The 17,391-nt window shown below is 37.6% G+C and overlaps 1 protein-coding gene across 1 annotated transcript in view; it reads right to left on the minus strand.

The window, feature by feature from the left end:
• The window catches only part of CCDC6 (coiled-coil domain containing 6), a 142,416-nt gene that overhangs the window by 49,971 nt on the left and 75,054 nt on the right, over window positions 1-17,391 (minus strand). Inside the window, exon 2 of the mRNA XM_037804795.1 lies at window positions 16,914-17,063. Within this exon, the coding sequence (XP_037660723.1) occupies window positions 16,914-17,063 (150 nt within the window). The remainder of the gene's footprint in view (window positions 1-16,913; window positions 17,064-17,391) is intronic.

The raw sequence follows: 17,391 nt of genomic DNA on the forward strand, positions 1-17,391 counted from the left end.
CAGCTGTAGAAAGCTATGCTTTTCTAGGAATTTTTCCATTTCATCTAAAATTTCTAACATATTGTAATTCATAATTTCCTCTTATCATTTGAATTCCTGCAAGAAATGTTGTGATATGTCACTTTTTATTTTTGGTATTAGCTGTAACAGCCTGTTTACTTCTTTCCCCCTTATCAGCCTTGCCAAAGGTTTATCAAGTTCCTTAATTTTTTAAAAAGAACCAACTGTTGGGTTTATTAATCTCATTTATATGTTTATTTAGTTAGGTATTGATTTTAACTTACTTTCTTCTTTCTTTTGGTTTATTTCATTTTATTTCTAATGTCTTAAGATAGATGCTTAGTACAATACTTTTCAGCCTCTTCTTTTCTATTGTAGACATTTAAGTCTACAAATTACTCCTGAGCCCTTCTTTAACTGCACACTATAAGTTCTGATAGAAAGTATTTTAATTATGGTTCAATTCATATTTTCCAGTTTTCACTGGGACTATTTCTTTGAGCTAGAAGGGTATTTCTTAGTGTCCAAACATGGGCATTTCCTAGGTACTCGGTTTTCTGTTGTTGTTTGTTTTTTTTATTGCTTACATAACAACATTGTGTCATTCTTGTAACAGAAATTTTTTCCCACTTGTTTTATGTCCCAGCATATGGCTGACTTTGACAAATATTCATCCCTAGAAGTCATATCCCACTTGCCAGGGAGATTTACACCCTTGGGAGTCATGCCCCAAGTAACAGGGAGGGCAGTGAGTTTACCTGCAGAGTTGGCTTAGAGAGAGAGGCCACATCTGAGCAACAAAAGAGGTTCTCTAAGGGTGACTCTTAGGAACAATTATAAGTAGGTTTAGCCTCTCCTTTGTAGTAACAGGCTTCATAAGAGTAAGTCCCACCATCCAGGACTTGGCCTACTACGATGGTAGTCCCCAATGCTTGTGAGAATAACAGTAATTCCCCAGGTGGGGAAGTTTAACATTTCTACATTTTCCCAGTCCCTCAAGGGGGCTTTGCAAATACATTTTTATTCTCTGCCCAAATTACTTTGGGATGTATAGGGGCTTCACATTAACCTGTACAAACCAACCAGATCTCATTCCCTATTCAAAGTTCCGTAATTATGGTGTTTGAATAAACTGACCATACAAGTTAAATTAAATAGTGTGCTACAGGAAATATACATTTTGAACCAAATAAACATCTCCTCCTTTGGTCTCACACAGAAGTTGATGTTTTAAAACACCGTCAATATCGTCCTTTGCCCTTTGGTCTGATTTGCCTTAGTCTTAACCTAATCAGCTTCGTTCATATTTCCAACTGAGGTCTGAACTCTTTTTCAGCTTTTTTAACAGTTACTATGTGGGGTAATACTGACATTCATAGCTGCCAAACTCTGGCTCTGGGTCTCAGGTGTCACACAGATACCCGAAGTTCCAGGGACTGACCAAGTTATACACAAAGAGCTCAGCATCTCAGAATTTAAAAATAACCATTAACAACTCAGGAATAGATGTGACTGCTGTAAGAACTTATAATCTAGAAACTTTTACAATAAGCCTTCCCATGATAACCTATGATCTCAAATTCAATTCTCAGAATTTGCCCATTATAGTTAGTTATGTTTGTCTTTTTGTTTCTTGCTTATTTCACTCAAAATGCTGTCCTCAAGGTCCATTCATCTAGTTGCATGCCTCACAATTTCATTCCTTCTTGCAGCCACTCAATATTCTATCGTATGCATACACCACAGTTCACCATTTCGTTCATCAGTCGATGTACCCTTAGGCCACCTCCATGCATTGTAAATTGTGAATACTGTCACCTTAAACACCAATGTGCAAATGTCCATTTGTATGCCTGCTCTGTTCTTCCAAGTATATAAACAATAATGGGACAGTAGGACATTATGGCAACCCCATACTTAGCTTCTTGTGGAACCACCACACTGGCCTCCAGATGGGCTGCACCATTCCACTTCCCTACAAACAGTGAATAGATAATCCCTCTCTCTGTATTTTCTCCAGCCTTGTTTCCTTCTATTTTTATCCTCCTGCAATTTTATTGAGATATATTCACATACCATACAATCATCCACAGCGTACAATCAATTTTTCACAGTGTCTTCATATAGTTGTGCATTCATCACCACAATCAGCCCTTGAACACATTCGTTATACCAAAAAAAATTTTTAATAAAATAAAATAAAAAGGTCAGACAACGTCACCACCACCAAAAATCTGGTACCCCTCTCTTATATCCCCCTCTTTAGCTTGGGTGTATTGGCTTTGTTAAAATTAATGGAAGCATATTACAAGGTTACTGTTAACTACAGATTCTAGTTTGCATTGACTGTATTTTTTCCCCCAAAACATCCCATTGTCCACACCTTGCAAAGCTGACAATCATTTGTTCTCCCTCACTTAAAAAATTCTTATATTTGTACATTTAATGACCATCACTGACCACTCTAGGTTTCACTAAGTTATACACTCCTAATCTTTATCTTCTATCTTTCTTTCTGGTGACCTATATGCCCCTAACCTTCCTCTTTCAACTGTACTCACAGTCATCTTCGTTCAGTGTACTTACAACATTGTGCTACCACCACACAGTATTGTGCTATCCATTTCTGGATCTATACTAATCAATCCTGTTGAACATTCTATATTCCTTCAGCATCAAATGCCTGATCTCCACACCCTTTCTATCTTCTGATAAACCTGTTCTCAGCTTTAACTCTCAAAGTTTGCGCATTAATTTTAGCTCACATTAATGAGACCATACAGTATTTGTCCTTTTGTTTCTGGCTAACTACGCTCAACATCATGTCCTCAAGGTTCATCCACGTTGTTATATGCTCCTTGACTTTATGCTGTGTTACAGCTATGTAATATTTCATCGTATTTGTATATACCACAGTTTGTTTATCCATTTGTCTGTTGATGATTCCATCCCTTGGCAATCACGAATAATGTCATTATAAACATCGGTTTACAAGTGTTCGCTCATGTCCCAGCTTTCAGTTCCTCTAAGTATCTACCTAGTAATGGGACTGCTGGATCATATGGCAATTCTATATTTAGCTTCCTGAGAAACGACCACACTGCCTTCCAAAGTGGTTGCACCATTCTACATTCCTATCAACAGTGAATAAGTGTGCCTCTTTCCACATCCTCTCCAGCACTTGTAATTTTCAGTTTTTTTTTATATTGGCCATTCTATTAGGTATGAAATGATACCTCATTGTGGTTTTGATTTGCATTTCCCTAACAGCCAGTGAATTTGAGCATCTTTTCATGTTTTTGAGCCATCTGTATTTCCTCTTCAGAACAGTGTCTGTCCATGTCTTTTGCTCATTTTTAAAATGGTTTGTCTTTTTCTTGAGTTGTAGGGACTCTAAATATTCTAGATATTAAACCCTTATCTCATATGTGGTTTCCAAATATTGTCTCCCATTGTGTAGGCTGCCTTTTTTACCTTTCTGACAAAGTCCTTTGATGCACAAAAGTATTCAATTTTGAGGAGATTCTATTTGTCTATTTCTTCTTTTGCTGCTAATGCTTGGATGTAAGGTATAGGAAACCACTTCCTATCACAAAATCTTTAAGATTATTTCTCTACATTTTCTTCTAAAAGTTTTATATCTTAGCTCTAATGTTTAGGTCTTTGATCCATTTTAAGTTAATTGAAGAGGGTGTTCTGTCCCAGTTGCATTGGCTTGACTGCCTTATCAAAGATCAGTTGTCCGTAGATGAGAGGGTCTATTTCTGAACACTCAATTTGATTCCATTGGTCAGTACATCTCTCTTTATGCCAGTACCATGCTGTTTTGACCACTGTAGCTTTGTAATCTGCTTTCAAGTCAGGTGATGTGAGACCTCACAATTCATTCCTCTTTCTCAAGATATTTTTGGCTATTCAGGGCACACTGCCCTTCCAAATAAATTTGGTTATTGGTTTTTCTATTTCTGCAATGTAAGTTGTTGGGATTTTAATTGGTATTGCATTGAATCTATAAATCAATTTAGGTAGAATTGGTATCTTAATTATATTTAGTCTTCCAATCCATGAACACAGTATATCCGTCCTTCCCTTTATTTAGGTTCTCTGTGATTTCTTTTAGCAATTTCTTGTAGCTTTCTGTGTATAGGTCTTTTGTGACCTTGGTTAAGTTTATTCCTAAATATTTGATTCTTTTAGTTCCTATTGTAAATGGAATTTTTTCTTGATTAACTCCTCATGTTGCCCAAATGTTGATCTTGTACCTGCCACTTTGCTGTATTCATTTATAAGCTCTAGTAATTTGCTGTAGATTTTTCATGATTCTCTCTATACAGGATCATGTCATCTTTCTTGCAGTATTTTTTTTTATGTATGTGAGCCTTGTTTTTGAACACATTCAAATTTATTTATGTCTTCCTGAATCTTTTTATCATGATGAATTGCTTCTCTTTATCCTTAAGGAGTCTGTCTTAAATTTATTTTATTAATGCTTGCATAGTATATCTTTTTTCCATCTTTTTGAGCCTTTCCACATAGAATCATTTTGTTTTAGATGTATCACATAAATAGTATACAGGTAGATCATTTAATCTATTGCAAGAATCAGGAAACTGCTATGCCCATTTATTTACATAGCTTTTGCACTGTAACAGGAAAACTGAGTAGCTGTGAAAGAGACTGATGACCCATGCACCAAAAACTTTTATCTTGCCCTTCACAGAAAAAGTTTGCTGGCCATTGACTAAGGCCATCCTCTATGACTTTTCATTAATGCAGACAATATTATTACTGCTGTACTTGAATTTAAATATACCATCTTATTTTGTGCTTTCTAGTTAAAATACCTTCTTTGCTCTTAATACCTTCCTGCATCTCTGATGGCCCATCGGAGACCAATATTTATTTATTTAAGGTATAACTTTGAAAAGTTACTCTAGTACAGGAAGTAAATTACTTTCTTGAAAATATTTTTATTTTGCCTTTATTCTTTAATATTTTTGCTGGGCATAAAATATCTTGTTAGGCTTCTGGTCAACCAAGATGATGGTGTAAGGTGCTTTAAGATCCAGGATGCTGTTCCCCCACAGAATCTTTAAACAACTGGCAAAAACTGGCAGAGTCATCTTCCTCAAAACTCTGGAAAACAGTTAAAGGTTTGCAGTAACTGGGCAAGGGACAAATAAAGAAAATGTAGCTTTAAAAATGGTAGGAGAAACTGAGCCACCTTGGCAGGTGAACTCACTGCCCTCCCCCCTACACAGGACCCAAATCCCAGGGGTGTAAATCTCCCTGCCAACGCAGGATATGACTCCCGGGGATGAATCTGGACCTGGCACTGTGGGATTGAGAATATCTTCTTGACCAAAAGGGGGATGCAAAATGAAACAAAATAAAGTTTCAGTGGCTGAGAGATTTCAAATGGAGTCAAGAGGTCACTCTGGTGGACAAGAAAATTCTTATGCACTATATAGATAACACCTCTTAGATTTTACTGCATTGGAATAGCTAGAAGTAAATACCTGAAACTATCAAACTCCAACCCAGTAGTCTGGACTCCTATATAACAATGTAGATTACAAGGGGTGACAGTGTGATTGTGAACACCTTGTGGATCACACTCCCTTTATCTAGTGCATGGATTGATGAGTAGAAAAATGGGGACAAAAACTAAATGAAAAATAGGGTGGGATGGAGGGCATGATTTGGGTGTTCTTTTATACTTTTATTTTTTATTCTCATTCTGATTCTTTCTGATGTAAGGAAAGTGTTCAGAAATAGATTGTGATGATGAATGCATAACTAGGTAATGGTACTGCAAACAGCTGATTGTACACCATGGATGACTGTATGGTATGTGAATATATTTCAATAAAACTGAATTTTTTTTTAAAAATGGTAGGAGAACCTTGTGCTGTCCGTGTTGGCCTCTCCCCCACCCCCTCCCAAGTGCTATATGGAGCTGGCCTGCACACCTATTGTGGGTGCTGGGTCCTGTTCAGGAGGGGTCCTGTTCAGAATAACCCTTATGTTCATACTGGGGAGCCTGTATGCCCATGCCAGTTTATCAGATGGCAGCCTGAAGGCCCCAACCAGGAAACTCATCTTGGGCTCATCCTCCCAGAAATTGCTCTAGAGACAGAAGACGCTTGCAGACAGCTAAAGCAGTATACGAAACAATTAAGTCAGAGTGGATTGGGGCAAGGATTCCCAGCTTTAAAGTCATACAATAAAGCACCTGGGAGAAGGACAAAGTCTATTTCATAGAGAATAGAGGGGGAATTCAAATTCCTACAAATGGGGGAATTTCTAAGGCCACAAGCAAGTGGAAGCCCAGGACAAGACAGAGGCTTGGAAAAGACTGAGAGGACCCTGCTTTTGCATTTGCCTCAGGCTGATCTTCTTGATAAGAGGGCACCTGTCAACACAGAGCCAATTTACAAAGATAGCAAAAGGTGTTTTCTGCACTGGTATGTTTGTTTTTTGTCAGCTCCTAGCACTCAAGGAAGTCTCTGCTGTATCATTAGCTGGATACAAGCTTAAGGAACAAAGTTCAGGAACTAAATCCAAGAGTCAACACTTTAAAATAATAAAATTTACAGTGTACAACAGAAGATTACAAGACAAAGAAACAGGAAATGATGTCCCATCTAAAAGAACAAGATATAAATGTAGAAACCATCAACAAACAAGACCGGGCATGGACATACAGGACAAAGACTTTAAAAAAGTGATCCTCAACATGCCCAAGGAGATAAAGGAAAACACAGAGAATGAACTAAAGGGTATCAGGAAAACAATGAACGAACAATGAGAATCTCACTGAAGAGAAAAGTTTTAAAAAGGAATCAATGGGGTTGTATGCACAACTATGTGATGATACTGTGAGCCAGTGGATGTATACTTCGAATGGTTTGTATAGTGTATGAATATACCTCACTAAAACCGCAAAAATAAAATAAATTTTCAAAATAGGAACCAAACAAATACTGGGGTTGAAGCCCATAATAACTGAAATGAAAAAGTCCCTAGAGGGTTTCAACAGCAGACTGGAGCTGGCAGAAGAAAGAATCAATAAACTCAAAGACAAGACAATTGAAGTGACTCAGGCTGAGAAAACAGAAAAAAGATTGAAAAAAAAAGGCGAACAGAGCCTAACCAAGAACAAATGGGACATGATCAAGTGTAGTCAGAGATACGCTATGGGAGTCCCAGAAGGAGGAGAGAGAAAGGGGCAGAAGAAATATTCAAAGAAATAATTGCAGAAAACTTCTCAACTTTAACGAAAGACAGGAACGTGCAGATTCAGGTAGCGCGAAAACCCCAACAGGATAAATGTGAAGAGAACCACATCCAGACACAAAGTAGTCAAACAGACAAAAGACAAGTAGAGTTCTGAAAGCTGCAAGAGAAAAGCAATGTGTAATGTACAAGGGAGTCCCAATATATGTCCCATCAGACGCCACTGAGGCACTAAAGCAATGGGATGAAATATTTAAAGTGCTGAAAGAAAACTGCCAAGCAAGAATTTTGTTTCTGGTGAGACTGTTAAAAATGATGGCGAGATTAAGACATTCTCAGATAAACAAAACTGAGGGAGTTCATCACCACTAGACCTGCCCTACAAACAGTGTTAAGAGAAGTTCTTCCAAGTTAAAGGAAAAGGACACTTAACAGTGGATCAAACTGGCAAAAAGAAATAAAGACTTCAGGTTAAGGCAACTATGTGGATAAAAACAAATGCCAGTACCATCATCGTTCGGTATGTAGCACCATGTTATGCTTCTTATGGGTTCTAAAATGCAAATGCATAAAAAAGTAATGATAAATCTATATTTTTGGACATACAATCTATTAAGATGTATCTTGTAGCAGGTACAACAAAAAGATGTGGAGGATGGAGGGATATAGGAACAGTGTATGTGTATGCTACCAAAGTCAAGTTAGAATCAAATCGAATGTGATTGTTATACATTTAGGGTGTCCAATTTTAGCCCCATGGTAACCACAAAGAAAATATATGAAAAATATATTACAGACAGAAAAAAGAAGGGACTCAAAATGGTATAATGTAAGAAAAAAAATTAAAGAAATACGAACGTAGGCATTAACAGAATGGAATAAGTCAAACACAAAAGGAAAAATATTGTATGATCTTACTGATATGAAGTAATCAGAAAAAGTAAATTCAGAGTCACAAACTAGAATACAGTTTACCAGGGGCCAGGGTAGGGATAAGGACTGGTGAGTTAATGGTTAACTGTTTAGTGTGATGGAAACGTTTTGGTAATGTATGGTGGTGATGACAGCACAACATTGTGACTATAATTAACACCACTGAATTATATATTTGAATATAGTTTAAAGGGGAAATGTTAGATTATATGTATCTTACTAGAAAAAAAACCCAAAAAACAACAACATACGCCTGCTCAGCACAGTGAACCCTAACATACAGTATGGGGTATAGTTAATTATTCAATTGTAACAACATTCAACATCAATTGTAAGGAACACTAAACAAAGTATTAATAGGGAATATATGGGAATTCTGCATTTTCTGTAATCCTATAACTTCTCTAAAAACCATATATTAAAAAAATAAGGACATCTGAATACACTATGGACCTTAATTTTTTTTTTAATTACATTAAAAGTTATTTCCATTCAGGACCTTAACATTATTCTACTCTCTCCTGGCTTCCATTTTGCTATTGAGAAATCGGCTATTTGTCTGTCACTTCTCTAAACACAGTATGTCTTTTTTTCCTCGGGCTGCTTTAAAGGTTTTCCCTTTACTTATCTTTACTATTTTGAAGGTTCACTATGATTTTTCTTGATATGGCTGTATCTTGGTTAGGATTTAGTAAGTTTCTTGTATTGCCTTTCATTAGCTCTGAGAAATCCTTATCCATTGTCTTTCAGAATATTGCTTTCATCCCATTCCCCTTCTCTTTTCTCCCTGGAAGGCCAACTGCAAGTATTAGGACTCTTCAGTGTATCCTCATGTCTCCTAATCTGTAATCTGCATGTTGTTATATCTCTGGGTTGCACTCTGTATAGTTTCTTCTGGCCTGTTTGCCAGTTTATCAATTTTCTCTTCAGATGTATCTATCCTGCTATTAAAACCATCCACTGAGTTCTTTATTTTGTCAATTGCCGTTTTTAGTTATAAACTTGCTATTTGATTCTTTTTTCAAATCTGGATGTCCCTTTCAAAGCTTTCAAGCTTGGCTTTTATTTCTTTGAATGCAGTAAGCATGGTTGTTTTGCAGCCTATGTCTGATAAATCTGGTATCTCAAGTATCCGTGGTCTTTCGTTCTGTTATTTCTGTTGGTTCACATTTACGGGATCTCATATCCTCATGTGCTTGTCTCTTTCTGACTGTGTGCTGGATACTGTATTTGAACAATTATTTGTAGGACAATTTTGTGGCCTGGACGATGGTATCTTTTTCCAGAAAAACACCCACATCCTTCAGCCAGGATCATGAGTGTGGGTTTACCTTAATCCAAAATCAAAGCTTCATGTTCTCTGGTTCATCCAGATGACAGAAAACTGGTTTGCCCTTATCCCAAGGGTACAGCTCTTCATGACTCCAGTTTAAAGTGGGGGGTGATTTATCAGAGTTCCCACTTTGGCCAGCCCCAACTTTGACGTCTGTTAACCCCAAAACTACCACAACAAGCCACAAAACTACCAAAAGCACAACTCAGTTTCTCAGCTGTTTCTTTTTCTTTTTTTTTTTTAATAAATTCAAAGTTATATCAGCTGTTTCTTAATGCATAGCAAATATCTGAAGAGAAGCAGCCCTGGATGCTGAGGTCTCCTCTCTTGATTTCTGTCCTCCCCCAGATCTCGCTCAAGAGTTCTTCACTACCTTGCTAATTCATTGATACTTTACTAAAAACCTAAAAGTATTTTGTTTAGCTTTATTTATCCTCAGTGAGTGTTCTAGTTTGCTAATGCTGCTGGAATGCAAAACACCAGAGATGGATCGGCTTTTAAAAAGAGGGGTTTATTTGCTTACACAGTTACAGTCTTAAGGCCATAGAGTGTCCAAAATGTCATCAGCAATCAGATACCTTCACTGGAGGATGGCCAATGGTGTCCGGAAAACCTCTGTTAGCTGGGAAGGCACATGGCTGGCGTCTGCTCCAAAGTCCTCGTTTCAAAATGGCTTTCTCCCAGGATGTTCTTCTCTAGGCTGCAGTTCCTCAAAAATGTCACTCTCGGTTGCTCTTGGAGCCTTTGTCCTCTCTTAGCTTTTCCGGAGCAAGAGTCTGCTTTCAACGGCCGTCTTCAAACTCTCTCTGCAGCTCCTGTGCTTTCTTCAAAGTGTCCCTCTTGGCTGTAGCTCCTCTCCAAAATATCACTCACAGCTGCACTGAGTTTGAGTTCCCTCTGCCTGTCACCTCATTTATATGGCTCCACTGATCAAGGCCCACCCTGAATGGGTGGGGCTACACCTCCATGGAAATTATCTCACCAGAGTTATCAGCCACAGTTGAGTGGGGCACATTCCATGGAAACACTCAAAGAATTACAATCTAATCAACACTGATAGGTCCGCCCACACAACATTACATTAAAGATAATGGCGTTTGAGGGGACATAATACATTCAAACTCGCACAATGAGGTTGGCCTGAAACATCTAATGCATTTTCTTTAGAGCAAGTCATTTATAATCACATGGGAAATGTAAGGGACGTATAACTTTAAGGGGGGGAAAACGCTAGATCCTTTCAGAAAATTAATAATTTTTTAATTTGGTTCCTCGTCAGCATTCTCAACACCAAGGGCTAGGGTCAAGCCCTCCCTTCCGAGCAGATGGCTCCAGTACAATGTCAGACTTCCCATCCACTCAGAATGCCTAACGGGCTAAGTTTTGAGTTTCCTAGCTTCCCAATGCAATGATGCCACTAAAAGAATTAACACCTTAGAAAATCTGCTCAGGAGGAAAGTTAAAAAAAATATATGCTCCACAAATAAGATAAAGAAGTCCTCTGGGCCCGGAGTCAGCCTACGGCATGGAAAATTTCATTTTATAAAAACCAGCAGTTCCTTCTTCTGAGAAATAGAGGGTTTAGCCCAAAGAAAGACTTCATTGTAAGCTGAGATACTATTAGAAATTAAAATTAAAAGCCTCATCTTTCTTACCCAGTTTATGAATAATTAAGTAGGACATAAGTCTGTATTTTAAGGAAATTACTGACTGGGATGTCTATAAATTGTTTTGAATATCAAATATAACCTACCCACAAAAAGCAAAACATTGCAACAATAACTACAAAGTTTTAAGGTCATTTGAAAAGTGTTTCTAGTGATTGCTAAAGTCCATGTACAGTAAGGCCAAGTATCTCTTAGGAGCCAAGATCCATCGTTCTAACAGTGCTTCTCATCAACTCTGGTAAATAAAGCAACTTTTTGCCCCAGCTTCATCTTATTCTACTTTTATTTTCCCGCTACCTGCATTTCTTCACATTTTATGTTAAAAAAAAAAAAAGTCAGCATGGGAAGCTTCTATGCCATCCTGTTGCTCACAAATTTTGGGGACCCTGTGTTGGTACCTCAAATTTAGCCACCATGTGAACATATACACATGTGTGCATGCTTTAAGAGAAACCCAGTGATTTCTCAAGACTAAATAACAACTTGAAATTTACTGTTTTCTAATCACAATGCAAATTATGTTGATCCAAGAAATTTTGGGCAGCTACTAACAGGAGAATTCTGGCTTATTCAGCCGCTGATGACTGCAGCATTTAAAATGCATTAAAAACATTCCAGGAGGTCTTTGCAGAAGTACCGTGAATTGAATGCAACATGTAAACTTCTTGCTCCGTGAAAAAAAAACAAAGAACAGACAAAGCTAAGGTTCCAACCATGTGGAATGAAAATCAACAATAAAAACTCTGCCCCAGTTGTTTTGCATGCAGTGATGCGATAGCAAATTTCCCTGACTGTTATTATAGTCTAGAAAAACTAAAAGTCAAGAGAGCCACAGTTCCAGCCTCTTTAATGAAGGATGTACTTCAAGGTCTCTTCTTCCCTGCCATGGGGAGAACCAAGGTTTCATCTGATGCAAAGGCAGTCTTAGCCTAGGTACCCTTGAAATTAACTAAACAAGGTTTCATTCATATTTATCATTTTGACATGTGATTTCGCTGCCTGCACCAAACAAAGTAATTTCATTGCGATCTTAGCAGCTTGGGAAGCTTGTGGTGGGGGGTGGGAGGCAGCCTCAATTCTGCTGCACAAGCTTGAGAGGGGAACTGAGACTTCACAATCACTTCTGGTGCCTGCAGACATAAAATACTACCCAAAGATACACCATTTCTGGGGTTAGGGAAGCAGAAACTCCAGAAGAATCTGAATCCACTAAGGTGGCACCACTGGAAGGAAAAACAACTTGTCCAGAATTGGGGGAAGGAGGGAAAGGACAAACAAGGTAGCAAGCCTTTTGTCCAGAAGGGTGTGCAGATTTATGCATTTATCTAAAGTGTTCCTCCCAGTTTTACTCTTTGCAAAATGGAAGAATAATGCTGTCATAGGATATCCTTCTGAACTGCTCAGCCATAAATCATTTGGTAGCAGCAGATTCAGCAGTGGTTTTTGCCCACAACTTCCTTCCTTTCCTCTATGTATCATCTTTCCATAGATGCTAGGAAACGTTAACCACTTTAATTCCAAGAGATGTTCTAACCTCAGAGACTGAGTCAGTAATATTAAAAATAAGCCACACAATTTAACAAGAGATCCAGAAAATGTTTATTCTTAAGCACTTTTGGTCATCAAAAGTATGTCCCCTCTCATAAGGATATAGGTATAATAACTTCTACTATAACGACGATGGCACTTTCTGAGGACCACATTCAACTTCAAATGTGAATCAAAAGTACAATGCTACGAACTTATTTGTTATCTTACAAACTGATGTAAAAGATTCAGAGGTATAAGTAATACCCAGTACTCTTCTCATTCCAGCCCAGTTCCAAGGATAAAAAAGAAAAAAACGAAAAACAAATACTCATTAGCTTTTGGCAGTGCTACTGGTGGAGAAGCATAGCCAACAATAAACAAGAAGACAGGGCTCCCCAAAGAGCAGGAAGTGGAAAGTGGAAAGCAGGTAGGAAAATTCACAATTGCTAAAACCATATTAATGACAGGGCTTTCAGTTGCCATTGGTGATTAGTGGTCAAACACTTAGCCAGAGGAATTCGGAATTTAAAAAAAAAAAAAAAAGTTTTATGTCAGAGGGCCAGTGGGGTGAAATCAGAGACTAACAAGACAGTTGAGCTTATTAAAGGATTTTGATTATACTAGTTCTTAATGATATGGGCAGTTGAGAATCTTCCATCACCTGCAAGTGTGCCTGAAACTGTATTTAGTACATGGCTACTGGTGACAAACAGATGTATCAATGACAGCAGAACTCTGAGTTCTTAAAGTCAATGATCCAGAAGAGGGTTTTAAAAGGGAAGGACAAAACAGGCATTACAAGGTTCTCTTTCATTTCCTTTTAAGAAATAAGTTATTTTCTAACTATGAGAGTAATGCACGCTGTTTTTACAAAACTGGAAAGGGGCAAAAAGAAAACAAACATAATCTGTATACAGCACCCAAGAATAATCACTGTCAACAAGTTAGAGAGCAGTACTTTATACTTTGTTTCCTCTAATGAACAGGTTATATATCCAATTATGATGAAGAGTTTTGCTCATAAAACATCTTGTGAATTTTAAATTATAAATGATTAAACTATAACTTCTCTTCCAAGTCCAGAGCAGAATTTTAATTCTGATGCCTTGTGCTAGATTTACCAAAAGTAAAGTACTAACGGTTCTTTTTTTTAAGACAATTTCTTACCAGTCAGGTAGCCCATCTGGGCTCAGAAAGATGTAGATTCTATTAGACAACTGTTTTCACAAATTAAGACATAATTAAGTATCTATCCATTGTATATATACAAAGGAGGAAAGCTGCATGCCTGTTTTTTTTTTCTTTTGGTTTGTTTTGGTGAGGATTAACACGTTTGGAGGTAGGTGTCTGAGCTATCTCACAAACGATCTTCTGAAGGGGCAAAGGGATTTCCTGTCTACATTTAAATAAACAATTTCATTTTTAAAGGCTTAGATACCAGCTCTGTCATGGCAAATGCAGAGGGAAGTGCCTCCTCCATAGCAATAATCCCATTTTGCTCTCAGGATCAAAGAATCCCTTTGAAATGCACATAAAAGCACATCAGAGATAACAGCTAAAGCAAGATGACCAAAAACTGTTCTGTAAGTAGCCCCTCAGTGGCTTTTGGGTGAAAAATACTAAACACTTTCATGGTGAACAAGTCAATTCGCTCACTTGGCTATCAGTGAAATCAGCAGTACAGTTTCTCTCGGCAGGCTCTTCATAACAACATTCTACCCAAAAGCACACATCCTAGGGAGCCAAATTTAAGTAATTACACAGTTAGAAAAGTCTGGTGGTATCGATAACTCTAAAAACCTTCCAGGTGGAGATCAGCTCTTCCATGATTGGTGGCATAAAATGTGGGTCTTCAACAAAGGACTGGTTGAAACCTTTGAGCAAATACACATTTGGAAGCCTGAGGGAAGGGAAGAAATATCATGGGTTCAACAGGCAGGTCACTGGGAATTTATGACAAAAATGGGAATGTTGTGATATCTGATATCTAAAGCAAAGAGATCACCTACCATGCTACAGAATAGAGAGAGCTCTGGAATTTGTCGGAGACCTCAACCTCCAAGTACCTGCCATCTATCTCATTTTCACAAGTCTAAGCACCAAGCTGGGATTGTTTTAAGGACACACAAACCATCCATTTGTCCAGATTCTACAAGTTACACCAACAAGCTACAGACCCACCTGGAGCTCCTCAAACACTGTCTTCCCAGAACCATGCCTCTGTGCCATACCCTTTGTTTTAACTGAGGGCCAACGTTAGGACAAGGCCACATGAAGACTAATGCTACACATTATATACTACTTTTGGCAGAAAGAGTTTACTGCATTGTTCAGTTAATAAAACTATTCATTCCTCTTGAGAACGATCCACCACCAAATAAAAAAAAAAGTTTTCATTGTTAACAAATTTTTTTTTCTCCTGACTAACTAGAACTATTTCTTTAGATATATAAGAATTATGAAAAAAATTACCACATTTCTCCAGGTTATAGCTTTATTTCTAGGAGGCTCCAAATTCACATTTTAAGCCCAAGCCTTCTTATGCCCAGTGTCTTATTATAAGTGGCTTCCTTCTCTGTTGCTCATGGCTCTTACTTAGTATCATATTTTAACGTCATATATCAACGTCTTCAGAAGTAGACAGGATTATAAAAAAAAAATGAACAAAAGGCCAGTCATAAATTATACAACCACTGCCCACTGAAGATGAGTCTTCACAGAGAAAAGCAGCATGCTTGCTACATTTTTGACTGCTTTAAAAGGTACTTTGGTCAAAGACACATAATCCTAACAACCAAGAAAGTTGAAAAAAAAAAAAAAAAGTTTCTTGCAGTGTTAAAAACTAGGGCACCTGCTTACAAACTAAACTCAGAAAACAAACCATAATTGCATCCCTAAAATGCTAAAAGCAACATGCAGAATAAATCAACTAATGGTGCCAAAGGTCAAAGTAACCTTCTCCCTCATCATTCTTTTTCTAAATCACAATGCACATGAATAAACAAACAGCTTCTGTGCAGAAATTTTGCCATAAATCTCCTGCTGTACAATAATGCCTGAGTACCTTTGTTCTTCACATTTCAACTACCATCATTAAATCAAGTTTTGTGCAAGACTGTAGGAGTATCTTTACTCAGTAATTAGGCAGAAAAATGAGAATAAAAGGAAAAAAAGGGCAAAAAGGGCCTGGACCATTACTATGTTCTTAATAGTAAAGTTTATACACCAAAACTTCCAGTCTTTTCTTACAGGATCATGTATGTTGGGAGGTAAGAAAAGAATTGAGGAAGTTTTTTAAAAGCCTCAAATATTCTTTTATTACAAGCCCACTAAAATACGGTATTTCAACCCAATTAATGAATGCAATTGTTAATGTTGCCAGTGAGTAGAAAACATAAGAAGGTATTTCTATCTTTCACAGACATCTATAACACAAAAGGGTAACAAACAAGTTCCTCTTGGGATAATTTTATAGGTGTTCACTATTTTGGACAAGTTGTGTTGAATAATAAAAGCTCAATACCCCACTTATTCTAAAGTTCATACTAAGTAACCCATAAAATATTTTCCCCAGTTTCACTTCTGTACTCCAGTAGCAAGCTTTGAGGGAGGAAAAAAGAAAAAAACAAAAAACAAAAAAAACACAGAAATGAATCTCTGAACCACAGAGACCAAGTCTGCCTATATGTTTTGTGTGGTGTCTTCCATATTCTATTAATAATTAATGTTGTCATTGGTTTTGATATTGCTCCAGTATCAGTTCAGCGACTATTATTCACTTCTTTGAACATGGCTGATTGCATGTAGTTTCAACTACCATGGGTTTATATACTCATTTTAGCATACAAGCTCACCTCTGGCTGCCTTATAGGTTCATTATTGACTCAACACAAAAGGAGAAAAATGTCACTTTGGTGTTAATCTCCATATTTCCAAAGGGATACACACACACACACAGAGCACATGCTCATCAGCCATCTCTTGAAATGCTCAGGCTGCAAACCATCTTAGCTTCCCTCAGGAGACAAGCTCATGGCACCAAGTCTGAGGATCACACTGCTGCCACCTTTACCTGGTATTTTAACCTTCAAGGGACTTTAGCTACAATCTCATCAGCAAATGTTTCAAGCAAAGTGCTCTGTTAAAGGCTCTTTTTTTCCTCCACAGAGGAAAAGAGGCAGGGAAAATGAAGGATAGAAAAGATAATTTACCTGCATCAATTTTCTGGAGAGCTCATTAGTGAGGAATTCTTCTTCCTTCTCGTAATTTACAGCAAGGGTTTCTTTCTCCTTCTGCAAAGCCTGAATCTTCTTGAATAAAGTGTTACTGATGAATTCTTCTTCCTGCTCAGCCCTGGCTTGCTGTTTAAGAACAAAACAAAACAAAAACACATGGTAAGGTAACAGGAAATTCACTAATTGAAATATAATTCTTATTTCCAGAGAGACCACCCCTTTTTAATTGGAGTTCTATTTTTAACTATGAACACACCCCAAGAAGCACAAAACAGAGGAACTCAGCAGCCATCATAAAAGAAAATCTCACTATGAGCCCAAACCGCCTCCCTATACCAGGTATTGCCCCTCCTCTTAAAGTAATACTTCAAAGAAAGTAGCAAAGATTATTCTCTAGTTTTTATGCAGCAACCCCAAGTCAATAACCAGAATACAGAAAGTCCCTTCTTATGCT

This window comes from Choloepus didactylus, chromosome 15 (genome assembly GCF_015220235.1).
Source record: "Choloepus didactylus isolate mChoDid1 chromosome 15, mChoDid1.pri, whole genome shotgun sequence".
In the NCBI taxonomy this organism is placed as follows: Eukaryota; Metazoa; Chordata; class Mammalia; order Pilosa; family Megalonychidae; genus Choloepus; species Choloepus didactylus.